At 38.6% G+C, this 22,482-nt stretch overlaps 1 protein-coding gene across 2 annotated transcripts in view; it reads left to right on the forward strand.

The window, feature by feature from the left end:
* The window catches only part of LOC137286278 (protein still life, isoforms C/SIF type 2-like), a 190,808-nt gene that overhangs the window by 101,219 nt on the left and 67,107 nt on the right, over positions 1–22,482 (forward strand). Inside the window, exon 7 of one of the 2 annotated variants that reach the window (XM_067818039.1) lies at positions 2,556–3,717. In XM_067818039.1, the coding sequence (XP_067674140.1) occupies positions 2,556–3,717 (1,162 nt within the window). Of the gene's footprint in view, positions 1–2,555; positions 3,718–13,989; positions 14,160–22,482 lie in introns of those variants that run through there. The other variant, XM_067818040.1, reaches the window with a different exon arrangement.

Raw genomic sequence — 22,482 nt, forward strand, 5'->3', positions numbered from 1 at the left:
TGTCCTTTCAGGTGTATGTGGCATCAAGAAGACAGTAAATATGGGACAAGCTTTCAGTCTGTGTGACTTCCCAATTTACTGTGTACTGTAACCCTTCATATCACTCACTCACTCACTCACTCACCCTGTCAATTCATCTGCTGCACTTTGTTTTGTATCACAATCCATATTGCAAATAACCTTGATGTGCAAACAGTCAGTTGTTAGCAGCATTGTCTGGAACTGATAAAGAATGAGTTTGAAATAACTGAATATTATATGTTCGTAACAGAGGTTATTACGTCATAGTGTGTGTGTGTGTGTGTGTGTGTGTGTGTGTGTGTGTGTGTGTGTGTGTTACAAGTGAGTATACATATCTCTGTAACAGTGGCTAGGAAATCATTCTGGTGTGCAACGTTTTATACCATATTTCCTTTAATAAGCATCTCTAATAAGTGCTGGGATCTAATTAGCACTGGGGGTAAAGCAGCTCACTAACAAGTGGTAATTGAACCCAGTGAGCATAATAGCACTGGGCCTCTAATAAGTGCTTGGTCTGTAAGTCTAAAGTGTCTGTGTGTTTATTAGAGGAAATACGGTACATTTATTTTCATACATGTATTTCCACAACTACAAAATAGGTGCTAGTGTAAGGGACTATGGATTAAACTTTATCAGATGTTGTCTCTCAGTTTCAATTACTGACTACAGTGTAGCATCTGGGGTATTGAATATCCTGATGATTAATCTCAAAAACTACAACATCTTATACCAAGTCAACATTTTATTACATTTTACTAGGTAGGATACCCAGCCCAGTGCTTGTCACAAGCAAAGAACTGTTATTGCCTTGTGTAGGCTTGGTTGAATGAATCTCTGGCTTGTCTTGGTTATTCCCAGGTTGGTGTCACAGCTGGAATATTTCTGATTGTCAACACTAGCAAACAAAACAAACTTCATGGACACCACATAACTTTTGGTGATCAGTACATGTAATATCTCCCTAAACTAAACATGCACTATTTTGCATAAAACATGGTTCATCACTAAATACATTTGACATCAGACCATCACCAGTATTTGTGTTTTGTGAAGATCCAAAACCTGACTCAGAGATGGTGCCGGTGGAAGTAAGCAGGATGGAAAGCAGTGAAGCTTGTGGACAAACTGCAGGTCCTGATGACTTCTTGATAACTAAGCTGTATTTTACAGCAGCTTCTGTCACTTTGTTGATATTTTTCCCTCAAGTACCTTGCAGTATGTATGTAGTCATTCAGATGCACCTCAACCCAGTAGAGTAGTATTTCTAATATGTGTAAATAGCTATGAATGTACTTGTGGAAATACTTATGAAAGTATATACCGTGTTCTCTGTAATATGCACCCCGGGGACTGAGAAAGGAGGTTACTGAAACAAATACATAAACTTGTTGTGACAGATTGAGGGGTAGTGAACAAATGTACGTCAGTTAAGTCAGATTAAAAAAATACTTGTACAAAGATATAAAAAATACTTGTACAAAGATATAATAAAAACGTGGAAATCATATTCCGTATCACCTTTCTGCTTCATGCTTTAAGTAAACAATCTTCTTAATCTTTATGCACCAGAAATAACAATCTAGCACAAGACTTTAGCCTTACATAGATTATAGTATTGTCTGGTGGTCAGGGGTGCTTATTGCAGTAGGATACTTAATACATCAAATATGGTAACTGGAGGTTATGGAAACATGTATGAAAATGCTTGTGGAATGTGGATAGTCTTGTGGATTACATCAGCAGTGTTGTTTATAGACAAGTGATTTCTTTTGTTTCTCTTGCAGTGGTAAAGGTAACTCATAGGGTCTGTTTCTTCACATCTTCGTTATAATGTGTTTTTCTGCATGTTTTTCTCAGTGTTTTATTTTTGGTATGTTGGATGGTTGTTTTTGGTATAGATTTGAAGACTTATTCAGTGAGACAGATACTGAGTGTGTCATCACAGGGAATATGTAGGTGCAGTAATAATGCAGATATATGCAGTATTGGTGCAATATTCAAACTGTGAAGCAATTGTTTCAAATGTAGGCCTGTCCTTACAGGACAAAACATCAACCTTTGTATAAGTAACACTGAAGTTGAGATCAGTGTATCTTGTGACAGGTAGGCCCTTCAGCTTGTAATGCATATGAAAGATCTCATCAAAAAATGTTTGCATATGTTTCAGCACCTTTTAGTCGCCTTTCATTATTGATATCAAGATATAAGTTGATGCAAGGGAGAAAACTCTTCCAATTTTAAAGTTAGATTGAGTGGCTAGAATTATTAGGAATAATATCACATGATGATCAACATTTTCAAAAGAAGTATACATTGTAGAAATGTGCATTATTAGGTGACAATGAAATGCATTATCTTTTTTGTTTGTTTAACAAGTGTTTTCATGTATAAACAGAACTGTCATCCTTAGTATTTAAGTATGATTGTTAGCCTGTTTCTCAAATCTTAGTGTTATGAGTGTTATCTGTGGAACAGCTGCTGTACTTTCATGATTATACCCAGTTTATTAAGTCAGTCTGTCCCGTGTATTTCAGAGGATCCGCAGTAAGGGTGCTTCAGCTTCATCTCCGAGCTCCCCGGTCCACCAGCGCCAAAACCCTCCTGATGGTGCTTCGCCATCATGTGACTACCCTGACGGGCCTGTGTCCCGATGTAGCCCGGGGCGTCACCCCATCCCCCATACATGTCCCACCCCTGAGCGAGAGGTCCATCATATGACGTCCTTCAAGCCTCCAGATGACGTCATGGACCGTAGCGGTTATCGATACTCCGCCATGATCAAGCCACCATCAGAGAATTCTATGTATGACAATGTTACGGGTTCTAGTCTGCAGAGGTCTTCCGCTGCTCAAGACAATAGATTATTACACAGGAAGTCTCTGCCCACATGCTCATCTGCCACGTCCTCCCCAGTACGAAGTCTGGATGAAGGACGTCCAGCTTCCGCCATTTCTTCAATCACTTTGGACACATCGGGGAGTCCATGCCATTCCAAAGGTCAACAGAATGTGGAAAATTTTGGAAATGGTGTTGTAATTGTGGACCATGTTAGTATAGACTCGCCGAAACGAGATAATGTGCATATAGAAACAGCTTTTGTAGGTGATGTAGGCAATGGAGCTAGTCGTCCTACTAGTAGTATGTCACAAGGAGCACGCTTGACGGTTGATACATCCGCACCAGGTGCATCACGGAACACGTCTTCCTCGGAGTCTCCTGAATGGCCTTCACCTCCAGAACCCCTGACTCCCCAAACCCCATTGACTCCATTGTATAACATGGAGTTTGACAGTGACACTATTCAACGCATGCTTCGCTCGCTTCCCGCTTCTCCTGTCGAGAAGGATGACCAGGGATTCCATGATGATCCTAACTTTCATGATGGTAGTGACCACCAGGGTTCCAGAAGAACAAGTGGGCTCACCAGAACAAAAAGTCTCAATGTACATGATCGCAATTCACGTCTTTCAATGCGTACCAAACCCATGCCAGAAGAGCCGATACACATCCCAGTTACTAAACTCCCGGAAGTACCGAAGTCGAAACAGCTGGCGAAGATCCTGATCGAGCAAGAGCTCCTTCTACGGAACCAATGTGCCGCCAGCACCTACCCAGACAGTGGCATAGGGGGCATGGCTGGAGAGACATCAGGGTCACTCATGTCAGAGGACAGCGGTCGCTTGGCACAGTTTAAAGGTAGGACTTGTTATTTACATACCATTTGTTATTGTCAGCAGGGTCCTGGGTAAGACCCTACAGTTGGACCTTGTGCATATGATCATGGCTCGCACTGTTAAGCCTTCTATAGCTAGCAGTACAGATTTAAATCCCAGGTCCATCAGCAAGATGATGAGCACCATAGACATTCCACTTGATTCCATATATATATATGTATATAGAAAGGTCAGTTACCTTAATCCCAGTTAACAGTCAGCAAAGGATCAGAGCTCTGTTATTCTGATTCAACCATACACTGGCGCCAATTCTCAGATAGATAAGGAAGACAAAAAGTACATGCACTTATATATACTGATCATACCAAGCCATAACATATACCACAGTATGTGATAGTCATGAGTGTTGTATATTAACGTTAATTTATGACTGCCAGCGTTGAGAGGGCCTTGAAAATCTAGGCAGAGTCTTGTGACCAGTGGCATAAGGCACAGACTGCTGTGGTTAATTAAAATATAAATTTCTGCACAAAAATCTTAAGTTCAGTTGAGGGAATTACAGCTGTAGATCTTATCTGTAGATGTTGTTGTGTAGAGTATCAACCTAGTGTTTCATGTTCTAGAGACAGGTCATTAATTCAAGCTAAATCACTTACAGTGTAGTTACCGAACCTCAGGTTCTATTAAACTTTTCATTTCACAAACGCGCAGCAACAATAAAAGTTGATTTGTTTTGAAAACTTCTAAGAAGTGTTTACCCAATAAAGATAAATGGTATTGCATGGCACGATGTATGCGCCGATCAATCGCTGTCAATTATCCACACGAAAGGGACTTCTGTTGAAGAAGATGCAGACACATTGGATACCAGTTTTATGTCTTGCCCTCAGGCTGTTACGCTATGAGTTGACAAGATTTACTTGTTTTTCATCCATCTTTTATTTGGTTAATATTGATTTAGTCTTTGAGGGTCTTAAAAGCATTTCTCTGTTTTGCAACAAGTCTCACCACTACACAGTGCTTGCTTCTGTGCCCTTGCTCTTGTTTAAGCATGAGTGGTGGTAACATGTCTACCCATAAGCCTCACTGTTCATTATTCCGTTCTGATAATAAACATGAATCATAATAGTTGTACGGAAAATATTACTGCAAGAATTCCTGTGTGCGAGATGGAATATTGGCAGTGTGCCCAATACGTTGGATAACTACTTTTTATGCAGCTGTAAAAATTCTTCAAGACACTGATTCATTGTTGTGAGGAAGATATTGTTTTTTTCTGCAGTCTGATCTCAGTCTTTGAATTGCTTGTCTGTTTCTTCCTCCAGAAAATATAGTTTGGCTAACTTCGTTAAGTCATTCAGCTTACGTGCCACTGGCAGAAAACATTATTATTACAAGCAGTGTGGCATTTCTGTCATTGTAATGGACAGGGTATTCTTATACATGTAAATTTAGATGATAGACTATAATCGTAAACTTCCCCTTAAACAGATATCAGGACCGTTTACATACTGAACCATTTGCCACTTTCTCAAGAACAACAAAGCTCCTACATCTGCAGTTATTATACAAAACTTAAACAAAACCTTAGCTTTAGTTGTTTCGTATTTGAATGAAATATGTTAAATATAATTATTTTATGTGTAATTGCGTTTTTTATTTACCTCGCTACAACTCTGTTTAAAGGTCACATGCAGCCAAAAAATCGAACGTAATTAAAACACATTTATCACTTATTCATGACATATAATATACATTGCTGCTTTTAAAAAAACAAATAGACAAAATTATAAGCGTACAATCGCGATTCAAAAGTGCAATATTTTGTACTTGGGCTTACTTCCCCCGAAACGAAGCCCTCGGGAGACCGAACCCAGTCTTAGTACCTGGATGTGCACTCAAGTGTAACGACGGATTCTGATTGGCTGTTTCATTTGCTGATCTGCTGATGGTTCATTGTGTGTACAGACAGATGATCTGTTTCATGGGCATTTTATAAGTATCTCTATATAGGCTCCCTGGTATGGCTAGTCACAAGAAAGTAAGATTCTTTATGGATAACAACTTCTTTTTGTGTACTTGATGCGTCGTTTCAGTATGGATTCATATACTGTTGTCAAACAAAATCATACACACTAAAACAAGTCGTTATCCATGAAGAATGTATATAGAGATGTTTGGTTTTGAAAATACATGTTCTCCGAATTTGCGCTCGATGGCTGGAATCTGTCATTCGTCCAAGTACAAGGCAGGACTTGAAACTGACAAGAGTTTGCACCAGTTTCCGTCAGATCCAGTCATCCGAAAAAAGTGAATGTAGTTTGTTTGCAACCCACAGACATAAAAACATGTCATGTGTATCACACGTGCCTAATTACATAATGTGGCAGGGACGGGACTCGGGTGCACGAGTCATAAATCAACTTATTTTCTTTATGTCGTATACTCTGATAGGTGTTAAGTTCAAATTACTCGTGGTCAATGATTGAAGCTGTGTACTGCATGTTGTCTTTAGCAGACAGGCAGGCAGACATATAGGTGTGAATAAACCAGACACTGAGCTTTCTCTGTGACCGAAACTGCTTACCACAATCAACAAGGTTTTTTTACGTAACGAGTAGATCATTTACTTGTTTGTGTACACAACCAAGATTAGACTACTGCTCACGACCTCAGACGCTGGGCATGCATACTGTTTCAAGTTCCGCGAACCTATTCACTGCGCATGCGTTATGGGCGAAGCGCAGCACAGCTGTTGAAACCAGTTTTCCCCCCAGCGCTGGGGGGAATTTAGTGAAACGTTTGAACTCCGATTTCGCGGGCTTTTTTTCATCGCGGTTTTTTTCAACTTTATAGGTTGAATTAGCATTTTTTATGATTTGTTTCGGTAAGTGCATACCGAAAGGTACCAGAATCTGCAAAGTTGTATTTTACGTTGTATGTGACCTTTAAGAGGTATGGCATTATCCTCATGTAAATGTACATTTGTAATTTTAGCACTTTATTTTGGGTTAAATAGTAATGTAGGTTTCTGTAAACTGGTAATTTCTGTGCATGATATAGCAGGATGTAGTATTGAGGGTATATTGTGTCCTGTGGCAGTCTTCAGATCATTATTTCTGAAATGAGGGGGTGAAAAATGAAGATGAAACATTGTAGAAAGCTGACATTTGATTGGTTAATGAAGAACCTGATTCAGCACGGAAACTAGACAGTCAAAGTATACCTGGCTGTACTTTATGTGATAGCATCTTCAAATCTTCACTCTGATAGGTATGTGGATAATAGGTGTGATTTTACTGACATTACCCTGGCTCACTCGTTGCACACAATGCAGCGTATGTATGTATGTATGTCAAGTTAATATGTTGAGCTAAATATATTCATTGGTTTACAAACAATTCTTGTGATGTTTGTATTTATTTGAGTAATTTTGACAATGTTAAGGTATATGTATGCATATTCATTGTTTATTAAAAAGGTTTGGTGATAATAAAAGAGTTACTTCCCTTGTATTATTGATCTGCTTTATATTACACTACAATTTGTAAGGAAGCGTAATTTGAATAAGCAATCAATTATTTCATTCTACTTTTATGATATTTTGGTTTTGTAAACAAAGTTATACATTGTGTGTGATAACCACCACGATCACCTAATATTCCCCATCATCAGGGCCAATCAGAAGCAGCCAGACAGAGGGGACTGTAATATCCCACTGCATGTCAGAGTGAACTGTCTTCTCCAACATGGAAAACATTTTCACAATCAATCAGTCTGAGCTTAACATTGTGTTTTGGGGGAGAGTTGATGTGATTAGGCCACAATTGTCACATCTCTGAACACGGCCTAATCTCTGTGCCTCGTCCTTGAGAGAGAAACGCCTGGAAAAAAATTGATTATTTTTTGTAAAACAGGTCTTTAGAGAGTTCTATAATGGAAGCCACAATTGATTGCCCAATAGAAGAGATTACTGCAGTGGTGCTGATTATGCAGAATCTGCACTCCGAGCGCATATTGCAGGACATTAGCAGTGAATCTGTATTCCCATCCTGCCCTGCTTGTTGGTAGGGTCAAGGTTCTTAGGTGGTGGAAACATTCGCCATTGTCTTAATGACTGATCTCTAGTCTTGTTCAGATCATATTTCTGTTTTGATCTAAGCTGATTATGTTGTGGAGATATTTCTGATCTGACACATACATGGAGTGAAATGAAGATGCTGTGCTGATACACATGTGAAGCTTGGAAGTAATTGGAGAGAAAATTTGATTAATAAATCAGGAAATGTAACTGGCAATGGAAATGATGTTATTTTGGATTGATAATCAGTAAGTCAGTCTAGTCAGTCAGACATGGAATACTGACTATATGGGTTTGAGATCAATTATCAGAGCAGTAGTCACTCACATCATAATGCATGATTGGATTACTAAAGCAATGGCAGAACACGGACTGTTGCAGTAGCTTGGAATTTTTATAGAGATATTCAGTTTTGCTTCATATGGAAAACAAGTTACAACAACGAATATTTTTTTCTTGTGCTTCTCTACACTATTTAGATTTGAAGGATTTATGAACAAAATCTTTGTCTCTGATTAACTCACTCACTCACTCACTCACTCACTCACTGGTCTGTATGGGAAATGAATAGTGAACAGAACAGGATCAGCTGAGATTGCAAAACTTCATGAATGATCAACTACTTTAGTTTGACAATGGCAACATTTTGGTATAGATTCTTTTACCATTTTCAAGCATAAGAATCTATATGAAAATGTTGCCATTGTCATACACCATAGGAATCAATGATATTGTTACCATGGTAATTCAGTTTGTCCTGGCTGAGCTCATGGTCATTAGACTGTAACAATGAATGTAATATCATGCATCACAAGACGTGGAGGTTAATCAGGAGGCAGATATTATAATGCATATTGGTATGTAACAAGACTCCACAGCGATGACAGCTGGAGGTCCTGGAGGTCCCAACACTGTGCCAGAAATATGCAGCTATCATCATGTGACTGTTGACAGCTGTAAGTCTGGTGTTCTTGGGGCTCCAATGCCATCTTCATGCTGCAAAAGTAAAGTGGAGGCCACTGTTGTCCTGTGACTGTTGACAGCTGTAAGTCTGGTGTTCATGGGGCTCCAATGCCATCTTCATGCTGCAAAAGTAAAGTGGAGGCCACTGTTGTCCTGTGACTGGTGACAGCTGTAAGTTTGGTGTTCATCGGGCTCCAACGCCATCTTCTTGCTGCAAAAGTAGTCTGTGAAGGTCACTGTTGTCCTGTGACTATTGACAGCGGTAAGTCTGGTGTTCTTGGGGCTCCAACGCCATCTTCATGCTGCAAAAGTAGCCTGTGAAGGCCCCTGTTGTCCTGTGACTGTTGACAGCTGTAAGTCTGGTGTTCTTGGGGCTCCAATGCCATCTTCATGCTGCAAAAGTAGTTTGTGAAGGCCGCTGTTGTCCTATGACTGTTGACAGCAATCAGCTGTGAAGGTTTATTGCTGAGGATTATTTATGTGGTATCTGTGGAGATTGATCCAGGAGTGTCATTAATCATACAATGGAGGAGGATTATGATTCTGTACAAACATTAATTGAATGTGTGTTTGTCAGCTTGTTTGGGGAGACAGACCTTGATGGTTTGTGTGTGTATGCTTCATTAAGCTATCAGCCATTAATGCCCTAGCAGATTAGCTGTAGTAAGATTGGATGTTCTTTAACTTGTGAGTCATATAATATCACATGAGTCTGTTCATGTATTTTTGATTTTGTAATGCAGTTTTTTGGCAAGGTATGATTTTTAATAGTTTAAGGGAATGTCTTTCAGCTCACATTTCTATGAGTTTGTTGTGGTTTTACCCATTCACAACTGGGTGGACTGGACACATAGTCACAGTACTCTGTCCAAGTTCACTGTATGTTGCTATACCCAGAACTAGGTATATATACCAATGGATTCAGACCACAGAGTTGTGTACTGTACACAGAGGTTGTGATAACACTGAAAGAGTCAGCACAACTAACTCCTAGGTTTTTACACCTGGTCACAGGTGGGCTTGTGGGATCTCTAGTTTGGGACTTTAGCCAGCTCGCCCACTGCATCCCTATTCATATTTGTCTCATTGGGTCCATTAGTTGTCATGTGATCAACTGATATATTGCTTTTAATGCATTGATATCTGTCTAGGAATGTAGATGTTACAAAATTACTAAGACAATCTCACTCTAGTGTTAGAGATGGATAGTTGTCTGCCTCTCTGTGAACATTCAAGGTTACACATAACCAAATACTTCCATTGACTTCTGTAGTATTGTTGGTTGTTGGTTGTTGGTTGTTGGTAGAATTAACAAATAATAATATTACATGCACATGTGTGCATAGTCTGGCTTTAAAGCAAGCATTAAAACAAAACAAATGACTCAACCATTTCCCCCCAGTACAGGAAGCTGGACCGACCAACTCCAGTGCTGCACAAAATATGACCCCTTGAAAAAAAACTGTGGTCACATTCGGTTTGAGGCAACATGTCCCTAAAAAGCTGCACTAAATATTAAAAAATATGGTCAGCTTTAATTACTGGATGGATGTATATTTAAAACATACAAGACCATCCAATCACAGCTGTCCGATGATTCAGTCTGCCCTGAAGGCTACCACCAAGAAAGGTGCTTGCTCCACTACTCATGTGGTCCAGTATATCCTGTATGCTCTGTAGATGTGGCTTAGGCCAGTGGTGGTGCACTTTTTATTAAATGTTCTTTCAAGGGTCATTGTAAATCATGTGAGGAACTGAACCCACGTTTTCAGGTTGATGAACAAACACTTTAACCACTAGGCTATCCCACCAGTACCTGTTGATCTTATGATCAGGTAGGATGTACGTTTGATCTTACAGGCTATCCCACCAGCACCTGTTGATCATATGATCAGATAGGATGTACGTTTGATCTTACAGGCTATCCCACCAGCACCTGTTGATCATATGATCAGGTAGGATGTACGTTTGATCTTACAGGCTATCCCACCAGCTCCTGTTGATCTTATGATCAGGTAGGATGTACGTTTGATCTTACAGGCTATCCCACCAGCTCCTGTTGATCATATGATCAGGTAGGATGTACGTTTGATCTTACAGGCTATCCCACCAGCACCTGTTGATCATATGATCAGGTAGGATGTACGTTTGATCTTACAGGCTATCCCACCAGCTCCTGTTGATCATATGATCAGGTAGGATGTACGTTTGATCTTACAGGCTATCCCACCAGCTCCTGTTGATCATATGATCAGGTAGGATGTACGTTTGATCTTTCACATCCAAATAATATTCCCAAGTCAGTAAGAAAGACATATATTTCACAAATTATATATAACGTGTATTAATCTTGACACACTGTGTGTCACTTTAATCATGGACATTTTGATGTTGATCTATCAGTGGATATACTCTCAGAACTCTGACTTCAGCTGTACTACGTACATTGTATTATACATGAATATACATATTTATATTGATGGCATTACAGTCTGAAATATGGGACTACAGTTCTGTGGCCTTTTGTATACACTATAGCGTCAAGTATATGTTCCAGCTATTTTCAAGATCTTTGATATCGAATAAATGATTTATTTGTCAGAATTGTGGAATCAGTGAATTAAGTTGAAAACATCCATCTGTAGTAACACAGGAACCTTGACTTTACTTCTACAGAATAATTACCCATAGACAGTAGAATATCATCTATATCATGTCAGAAAAGTGATTATATTTTGTGAGAGTCACCTTTGATTGCATTTATATCTTGTTTGTTGTGAATGTTGAATGCACCTTTTTGTTTTCTTCGACCATAAAAATTTGAACATTTCTGTGCCAGCTGCTTTAGTTGTTTGTATCTACATGTAGGGGAAATGAATATGAATCATAGTTTGAAGTGTTTTCCCTCTTGGTCTATGTGAGATATGATGGAAACATTAACATCTAACCAATGTGTAATATATTTATTTTCTGTATTAAAACAAAATGTTCTATGGTCAGACCTTGTGAATGGAAATTTGGTCGTTTTCTTCGCTTAGTTTGGTAATACAAGCGGCAGATGAAGTCTTTGATAATGGATGATTTCTTCTCTGCAACCTCTATGGCATTGTATTCTCAGAGTTGAAACCTGAACTTCAGTTCCAATTTGAGGAATGGTCTATACTGAAGCTTGATTCAAAGGATAGGCTCAAGAATTTGATGTATGGGAGTGATAAAACGTCCTGATAAGGTTAGACCATCTTTGAATCTCCAGACTTGGGGCTTATATAATTTCTGACTTTGGTGTGTACTGATTTAAGGATGCCGTTTGTTTTTGTAGTAGAGACAAGCTACATTTTATCAAGGTCTGTCCCCTTTTACATAATGATATTTTTTTCAGGGATACAGAACTTGACTTCATACAATAGTATATCCAGTTTTTAGAAGCATTTTAGAAATATCCCTTCAGGTCCCAGACATATCAGGCATCATGGGTGCCCTGCAGAGTTGTGTCCCTTGATATGATAGGGTCCTATCATCATGGCATTGAATACTGGTTTGACCTGATTATACATGCCAGGTTTTTGAGTAAAATACCTTTACAATACTGGGGTACATTCCAGGTTTGTGAGTAAAATACCTTTACAGTACCGGGGGTACGTTCCAGGTTTGTGAGTAAAATACCTTTACAGTACCGGGGGTATGTTCCAGGTTTGTGAGTAAAATACCTTTACAGTACTGGGGGTACATTCCAGGTTTGTGAGTAAAATACTTTTACAGTACTAGGGGTACACTTCCAACAGTTCCAAAGATTTTGTTGAGAGATCCACCTAATTCCTAGCACTACCATGGCACATTCATTATGAGTTCATTTATTTTTTCATGTAACATACCTCTTCTGTATTAGTTAAATCCCAACATCCATCTCTACAGTGTGGTGTTATTTCCCCTTATGTGCTTATCTCAACAATGTCAAAGTAAAAAGTGTGCAATCATGTTTTCCGAAGAATGACTTATTACCCAGATATTCTGTGTCAATATATGTGTGTCTTGTGGTCTACAAGGTATATGCACCAGGAAGAGTGTGATATACGCCCTATGTCCCATCTGGGATGGTGGGCAGTTATATTCTACTGGAGGCAATGGACCTGTGACCTTACCAGGCTTGTCATAATTCTGATTGATCGTCTCTTAATCAAAACATTGTTTTTATGTCGGACAAGGTGGTGATAGGTCACTGTTGATAGGCGTGTATTGATGGAAATTTGTCACAGGTTTAGACATTGGTTGAAATGCAGGTTTTCCTGTTTACAAATTTGTCCACTCCTTATAAGCATCGTTCTTAATCCCCACAGTGAAGTGTTGACTCAGTGGTACTGCATTTATTGATAAATAAATTTCTAATTCAACATTTCTTTAATTTATAATTCATTTACTATAATCTCATATTATTTACAACAAATTTCCAGGTGTCCCCAAATTTAATGAAAGTTTAAAACTGAGAGAAAATTAGTTGTGCTTGGTCCTGTCATAGCAATAGATCAAGCGGCCATTTGCAACATTGTCAAGATTTATTATCGAAATGATGGATTTAGCTTTTCCAATCTAACGAAGTAATTATTTAAATATATATAACAAGATGTGTCAACCTCTGCCTCCATGTTTTCCCCTTTATCACCATGAAGACTTACCAGCCTGCGCCATGAATGAGACCACTTCATTCCATCCTCCACCATCGACCAGCAGCTTGTTTGTTATCACAACATATCTTAATTGGAAAATATTTCCTTCAAAGAGTTCAAAGTTTTGTCTGGATCTGGGTTGATCAAATTTTGTATGAACTACATCAAGAAGCTTGATCCCTTTTAAGATAATTTAACACATGTATTCCGTTCTTTAGGAGAAGCTTTTTCATAGATAATGGCAGCTTCCCAGGAGCTGTCGGTAGATATCTCCAGAGTGTGTTTTGTGTGCCTAGAAGATGTGCTCTAGTGGTATATTTTACACAGACATACCTATAAACTGCACCATTTGTTTTTATGTTGACAGTACTAAGCCAAGAAAAATGACATATAGTGTTTATTTTGTACGTAGAACCAATAGCTGTAATACAAATTGTTATCTAATTCTTACACACAAACATTGCTCAAGCAATGAAGATAACAGTGTTTACTCAAAGCTTATGAGGTAATAATGTCAACTCAAGTTGTAATCAAACTGTGCCGTGTATCCTCCCTCGTCACAGCTGGGCAAGTATTACCGCTATCTGATGTTAGTCGCCTGACCGTGTCCTCTGCAGTCACACCTCTGGATACAGTGATAACACAGCAAGGATATGTAGCTTGGCCAGGTTGGAGTTCCATGTTTGTGGTGTTGTGTAAGCTATGAAAACTGAAGTTGTTCAACAATGCTGCTGTCATCAGTGATGATGAAGTCTAAAGGTGAGTATGTGATACAGGCTCTGAGTAGGAGATATAGTGTCCATGGATGCTTGTACTGAAGGAATTATTTGGTTCGTGGGATTCTTTACGACTTTCACCAGGACGCTGCAGTCTGAGTGATGCTTGTGCTGGCTGACATCTATATGTATATGAAGATAGGGTTTATTTACTTATGTACTTCTTGTTATAAAATGGAAACAGCATATCTGCTTGGAACTTACATCAGTTGGGAAAATGTTGGACTAACATGACTGAAGATTTTAAGTACATTTTAAACAATTGTATTGCTTAAATTGCTTTTTTATCATGCCAGTATAAGTGGCAAAACCCATTCCCGGATCCTGAGAAATCTCTTGCTGAAAGTTTGGCATACTACGTTGGTATTGAATATATGGTATGTATAGTCCTGACATGCTTATACGATGGGGAATCATGGTTGTGAAATAGGAAAGGTGTATGGGGATGGTGTAGCATGACTGCGTGGAACTGACATCATTTGGGGAAATGTTATAAAAACAGATGATGATGACCATATTTGTTACGTTTGTCTACAGTAAACATTTTGTTTATAATATAAATAACAAAGCTCTGTTCATGATCATTGTAAATTTCTTTCTAACCGTTAATTGTAAGAGTTTGATATTGGTGAGGATGTTGATGATGCTGCTGCTATTAATTTGCTGCCTAATTTTACAATTGACTAAACAAACAGCATGTGTGTTACATACTCAGCAGCAAGTGAGAATACACATTGTGTGAACGCTGCAAACATTTGGCATAATACACATTGTGTGAACGCTGCAAACATTTGGCATAATACACATTGTGTGAACACTGCAAACATTTGGCATAATACACATTGTGTGAACGCTGCAAACATTTGGCATAATACACATTGTGTGAACGCTGCAAACATTTGGCATAATACACATTGTGTGAACGCTGCAAACATTTGGCATAATACACATTGTGTGAACACTGCAAACATTTGGCATAGCAGTTGCTTTGAGTTCAATTTTCCTTTGGACTAATGTAATCATATTCACAGCTTTTCACGTTTTCCAAACCATTTCTTAATATTGCTTAAAAAATAATTTTCTGGTAATTAAAAGCTGTCCTAGTGTAAACCTTGTTGTATGAACGGACAGTGTTGGCAAACAGCAACCAGTCCAGTGCAGATGTGTCCGTGATGCTGGTGCCTGGTACACAGTTTCACCATGGTTTTCTCTTTGTTCATCTCCAGGGGAATGAGAAACTATCTTGAGAAACTATCTACCCATGTCCAGCCTCATGTTCAAATTCTAGAAGACAATGCCATAACAACTGTTCTTCAGAATCCAAATCCCCGCACCACCCAAAGGGGAACTGATCACATTACTTTAAACACTGATGACCTTATTGATTGACACTAAATACTTACTGATTCTGTCTGTCTGTCTGTCTGTCTGTCTGTCTGTTGCTTTCTCTCTCTCTCCTTCCCTCCCCCTCTCTCTCCCTCTCTTTCTCTTTCTTTCTCTCTCTCCTTTTCGTTTAGGTGCTTGGATGGCCTGGTAGTGAAAGCATTTCCTTGTTATTCAGAAGACCACTGGGTACAATTCCTCACATGGGTACAATGTGAGAAGCCCATTTCTGGTATCCCCAGTCGCGATATTTCTGGAATATTGCTAAAAGCAGCATAAAACCATACTCACTCTGTGCCTGTCTGTCTCTGCAGTTAACTATTACCAGTTGTGTGGATAGATGTTCATAATGTCAGTCACTGGATTGTCTGGTCCAAACGTAATCATTTACAGGCTGCTGTCATATTGGAGGGATGTTGATAAGTGCGGCAAACAAGTGTGTTTTAATCAAACCACTGGCATATTAATAACCTGAGGTTTAACATTGAGAGCTGTGAGCCTTGATTTGGGTACACTTCTACTGATGCAAAAAAATATAAATTGAAGTACTTGATTTGGCCCTTCAGGGTCTGTGTTGGTATTTGGTTGACCTGTTTTGAAACGAAGGAGTTGGCAGAATATTTCTGTGATAGATATACATCCCATGAAGCTTGGGAGAAGACTTTGAACTGACTGGAATGATGACTGAGTTGAGAGGAGGAAGAACAACATTGATCTGATGAAGAGGAGTGTATTGTTTTATTGTATTTCTGCATTTTCAACACTGATTGATTTTTTTAGCCACCAGTTTCCTGCTTTTGATGAAAATGTTGAGGTGATTATGTGGCATTGTACCATACAAGGTAACATGACATCTGGTTGATCCTGTATTTTTTGAACTGGCTGAATTTCTGCAGATATTGTAGAACCATCCACTGTAATTTTGACAGATGGTAGTTTGGGAGTAGGAGAGAAAAATACCACAATCAATTGCAGAAGTTGAAATGTCAACACTGAATATTCAATTTAATTTGCAAATCTGAAAGTGTGTAATATCTGATACTGTAGAGGCACAACGCTGTCTGTGTGTATGTATGTATTGAGAGGACTCGATATGATCATTCCCTTGTAGACATGACGCCAGTCTTGACAGCCAGACTGACATGTAAGTAAAATGTCGAGAAGTGTCAAACAGATTCAATTTGTTTTGGTAAATATCTGTCGAGCTTGGTCTGTAATGAATACAGATCCCAGTCGTCAGCCAGAACATGATTTCCATATTCGGAAAACATGGTTCTTGTGAGTGAGAGAAAACAGTATTCTAGTTAAATCACGGCACGTCATCTTGGCATGGGAGGACATCTTGAAGTGATGTATGTTTCAGACTTTCAACATAGGCAAATGCACCAATGCAGGTATGGTGCTGTCAAAGACCAAAATATAAACACAGTCAGTCTAGAATTTCAGCTTACTGGCACATGCACATATGAGGCAGTACACATTGGGGGGCTTCAGAAACCTTTCTTCAAGCCTCCTTGGAATAGCACCTAGAAAACATATACTCCACTTATTGTGTTCCTTATAATACAGAAGCTTACATCCATATATGTTCTCCATTGAGGCAAAGCGAAGATACATGTAATTTCCTCGCAAGAATAGAATGCTGAAAGAATGCCAGTAGTGCATTTCCGTGTTAACACATATGTAACATGTCAGTATTTGTCACTTATAGAAATATACTTCTTATCCAGCAATGACATGTACTGTGGTGTTTGGACATGTTTCTGGTCATATTGCAAATGTTCATTATTTACCCAGTGTAGTGTTACGTGGTATGTGATATCAGTCAATACTGACTCTTATTGAGACAGTTACAGCTGTATGCGTGCTATCTTGTTACACATTGTTTTATTATGTTCAGATCCTAGAGCTCCAACAAAGACTGGTGTCAAGCACAGGAGTACTAGTCTTGCAGCAATATATGTATTAACTTGAATTTAGAAAATATGTGTATATACTACTACCTTGATGGCCAACCAGAGGTTTCAGATCACAATATCTGATTGAAATGGTTTCCTACATTTCTTTCTCTGTGTTTGACATGTACCTTACATTCAGCCTTGTAGTGATAAATCCACAGATAACCTTACACTGAAAACACATAAAGTATACCTACATAGTATAGTGCCCTTCAACCTTGTGGTATTGCATAACACTTGTAAGCACAAAGTTATGTAAACAGTAGCTCATTGAGGGTGTGAAGGTGAGACAGTAACGACTCATAAAGACCACAAAGTTTGGTTTGGGAGGTCAGGCGAAATGGGGTTTAAAGTTGTACTTAAGAATATTTCGGCCGGGGTTGATTTTAGTTTTTAATAACCCTAGTTCTCTATACATAATGCAACTAAACTATACTGCAAGCTGCTGTAACCAAATATACCAGTTTATTATCTTTCAGTTTGTTTTAAGCGTGTTCATAATAAACATAGTTTTGTGTATTTAGATACCTGTGTAATGTGCTCCGACTGGGACAGTGTGCCAGATGACCTGACTAGCATGTTTTCCTGGCATGTTTTCCTGGCATGCCCTGGGAATATCAATTGCAATATAGACACACCTATTAAGATCCTTCTTCAGGTATGCTCCTGGTCAGCTTGTTAGTAGGTGGGAGCCAAAAGAATGAATAAGTAAGATATTATCTCTATCTTATCAAATTTCAGTCTGCAAACATACTGAGTATTTAGAATAAGATTTTCTAGCACTCTTTGCTGGCCCAACCCTGGTCATACTTTGTATTGGCAGGTAGTGTATACATAAGGATAGACATCACTTAACCTCTGTTAATGGAGAAATATGCTGCATAATATTTCACAACCTCTAAAGTATCACATTCTGTTTGACAACATTCTGAAAAAAAAAATCCTGAAAGTACTGGACAAATTTTTATTTTAGGTTCAGAACAGCCTAGCATTGTTTCCAGAAAGAGTGCCCCCCCTAAAACCATTCCCAGGCTGTCTAATCTGTCTGTCCTGCTAACAGTGTGTATGTTGTTCTGTAACCTGTCTTGTGAGAAATGATGGACGTCCTTTTTTAAACAACCTGACACGTCTTACCTGGACAGGATGGGTGCTGGTGGAGGCAAGTCACATGGTCGTATCAGGGGAAGCATTATAATGACGGGGGCAAGCATTATCATACATCACCTTGAAACCCAGAATGATAATTACACTGACAATATAACTGTTGAATTGCCATCTGTGTAGAGGTTATGTTTGTGTATATAACAGGTCAGTTTCCTTTGGGATGATAGTGCCATACTTTGATTGATGATTTGAACTATATTCTCCCGAAATATCTAATCATGACAAAGGATTCTGTGACATATTGAGACAATTTCGTGGCATATTGCATTCAGAATATTCTGGTCCAGATACAATTATTTACAGACCATGGCCATGTAGGTAGAATATTGCTGAGTCAGTATAACTGAACTTAATCACATACTCCAGTTAGAGTACCACAGTGAGCTGCCTTTTTGATGCAGCCATTGCCGAAAACAGTTGTTTTATGGCGAGGGATGACTGTATTGGGTAATCTATTTGTAACCTTGACCTCACAACAGGTGGCGCTGAACGTGGTTTGAATCCCAGTTGGTTAATGTGACACCTGTGGTATCACCAGGGGCTGTAACTATAGCTATGAAAGTGGTTGCTGGCTGTCTGCTCTTCAAGTTGTTGTTCTTTCTGATAGGCCAGGACCATCGGAATTATAGGGATGGAAAGTATTTCCTGCCAAATATTTGCTCTTCATGCAGATCAGAAATATTCCAGCTACTAAATGAACGGGTAAAACGTATAGGCTCTGAAAAAGTGTTGTTATTATTTATTCTGTTGTCACACATTATTGAGCTGATAGCATTGATGACTCCTGTCACGGACTGTGTAGAGGGGCTGCATTTGGTGTTGTTACAGTAACTTCTGGTGAAGGATGTATGGCTGGATCAAACATTAGCTCAGTGTCTAAAGACACATGTATGTATGGTGTACAAATAACACACTGTAATTCATTGTGTAGCCAACTTCCACTTGGGCATCGATCGTCTTACAACATCGTCGGTCAGTATATAATATATGGATATAAATGTCCCTCTCTGTAGGTACAGGTGTGCTGGTCTTTACCTGTGAGTTGTGTGATGTTTGATCTATACATAGTATACACTGTCGAGGTATTGCCGCCTGTGTCATGTGAAGTATGTATGTCAACAGCTGCTGCCAATTTCAACATTTGGGACTGTGTCAAAATACTTGTGTTATAAGAAATGAGAATGTAAGTACTATTTGATATCACTTAGAAATCCTCAAGTCAATACATATTGATTTTATTATATACAAGTCAGTATTTGGAATGAGCTACATTCTAATTTTCTCAGAAATTTGACTGAAACTTTTGATATGGCCCCTATATGATGTGCAGTATATGAAGGATATTTGAAGGGAAATAATTTTGGTTTATTACGTGATTAATGTGCAGAAAATCAATTCTTTTTGCATTTTGGTACGTTTATTAATGTGCAGAAAGGTGGTATAACCGTTATTGACAAGAAAGTTATAAACATTTTTTAACATGTGTATTGATGGTTATTGAGTGTTCCTGGCTCATAGATGTCAAACATACTCACATGGAAATAATCAGTTCCAGCTAGATACAGGCAAATCTGCCTGATCCTCATTAATGCAGAGAAATATTTCTTCCATTCTGTTCTGATGAACATGCAAGACCTATTCACTATCATAAATTTACATTTTGAGCCCAGATTTGAATCTGGACCATAAAAGACATGCGGTTAGATTACCATATTCGGTGTTGATTGAGAGACTTGGGGGGAGATACCTTAACTACTTGATGTGATTAATTAGCATGTCATCTCAAATACAAGAACATCTTGTACAATAAAGAGTTTTCTCTCTCTGTCTTGAAATTCAAGAAACTTCTTTTGAATGTTCACTCTTCTGAAGCAAATAGATACCTTTAAGGTTCAGCCAGATGCCACCTACAATTCTTAATGGAGATCTATGCTAAATTTATTTAAGAAAATGCATTTTGATTGCTTGTGAATTTCAATGTTATGAGTGAAAGCAGTTCTGTACTTAGTATAGCAATGAGTGGAGGCAGGTGATGTCGCTTCCATAACAAGTTATCTTAGTCATTGTGCCCAGTTTGTTAATCACAATACAAGCTATAAATAATGCCCTTCATTGTGGAGGATGGATTTTCTCAATGCTGTAATCGGAACATAGGTCACGATCACAATGATGGCCAGCATCAGTGGATGTAGGGAGGAAGATAGTTTGGAATGTGGTTCACTGGTAGCGACACAAGGTCCCCCGCACAAACCCCACATTACTGGGTGATGTATGTTTTATTTGTTTTGCTCACACGTATTGTTGTGAAAATCAACGTAGAGGTTTGCAACATCATTTCCAAGGCTGAAAACACTCCCAATAAAACTCAAAACGTCCTCATGAGTTTCAGATTGAAAAAAGCCAATGTATTCATTAAAGCCCATTTATTGCATATTGGCTTGTGAGATTTTGAGGGGGTAGTGTTTATTGAGACCTGAATTTCATTGTTTGATTGAAGCCCAGCTCATACAGGATTCTACGGCACGCTTTGCTTTGATGGTCCTTGCTGAAGAAGGTTATGTTCTTCCACAAACAGTGATTGATGTGCAGTGGTGAATATCTTCAACTGCTACATGCGATATTAATGGATGAACCGGCTGCTCCAGTGGGAATTTGTACGACCTCTGTGTTTGGAGTAACAACAATGCCGAATTAGATGCATTGTTGTTTATTGCTTAAATGGTGATGTTGTTTAGTCATGTATTAACTTTTGGGCAGATCTTAACTTGCGTCTAGAGGATATACGCAGTGGGGATTCCTGTCTGAATGGGTCCCCGTACCTTCTTAGAGATAACACATATGTGTTGGGATGATTTTCATATGAAATATGAAACAGTTTCATGAAATGTAAATTTTGGTTTCTTTTTTTATTTGAATGCCTTTGCGACATAATTTTTTTAGGTGAAAAAGATATGTTACAGAAGTACTTACATTTTCCTGTATTTGTATGAAATAATCACTGTCAGGAGTGTGGTTTTGACATTGTAAATGTCATGAAGGACATTACTAGTCTGCAGTTGTCTCTGAATGCCAAATATTCCATGCCGCGTGCATGACAGGGTTGGTTAATGATCTGCTGAGTCAGCGTTACAGACCTGTCTCTCTGCGGTAGGATACTTGTAGTGCAGGCTTGTATAGAGTACCCAGACCCTGATGACTGTACAACATGTACTTCGCCTATTGATTGTAAAAGAAGGAGGGAGAGTGAAAAGAAAAAAAACATGCATTTACACAGGGTTTTTTTATTGTGACCTTTGACATTTTGTAGAAATGTGATGATGGAGTGAAATACTTTGAATAAGAGTTGAGTGAAACTTTGTATTTGGGACATGTATCTTGCTGTGAAAGGTGTATGCTGTGTTGAGTGGTGAGAAGATACAAGGATATTGTGCGTGACTTGTGGACGTTAATGGCAGTCAATACTCTCAAAGCAAAATGAATAGGGATAGATTGGTCTGAATTAGATACACTATTGATGTTAACATGCAATTTAACAAAAGTTAGTTAATGATATGTGGACAAGTTAAGTATGATCATGGAAAGAACAAACAAAAATATTATGAAGCATCTTTGTATCCCGTTTGTTCAGAGAGCATGAGAGGGAGTATGAAATGTGTGCATGTGTGCATGCTTTACACAATAAACAACAATCATATTATGTTTGTTTGCTACATACATCCAGACCTTATGACTCTGATTTTATGGACGTGACATTGCTTTTCTTTCATGTCAGCCAGCGTCATGAATTTACCATTTGTGCAT

Source organism: Haliotis asinina, chromosome 6, assembly GCF_037392515.1.
Source record: "Haliotis asinina isolate JCU_RB_2024 chromosome 6, JCU_Hal_asi_v2, whole genome shotgun sequence".
NCBI lineage: Eukaryota > Metazoa > Mollusca > Gastropoda > Lepetellida > Haliotidae > Haliotis > Haliotis asinina.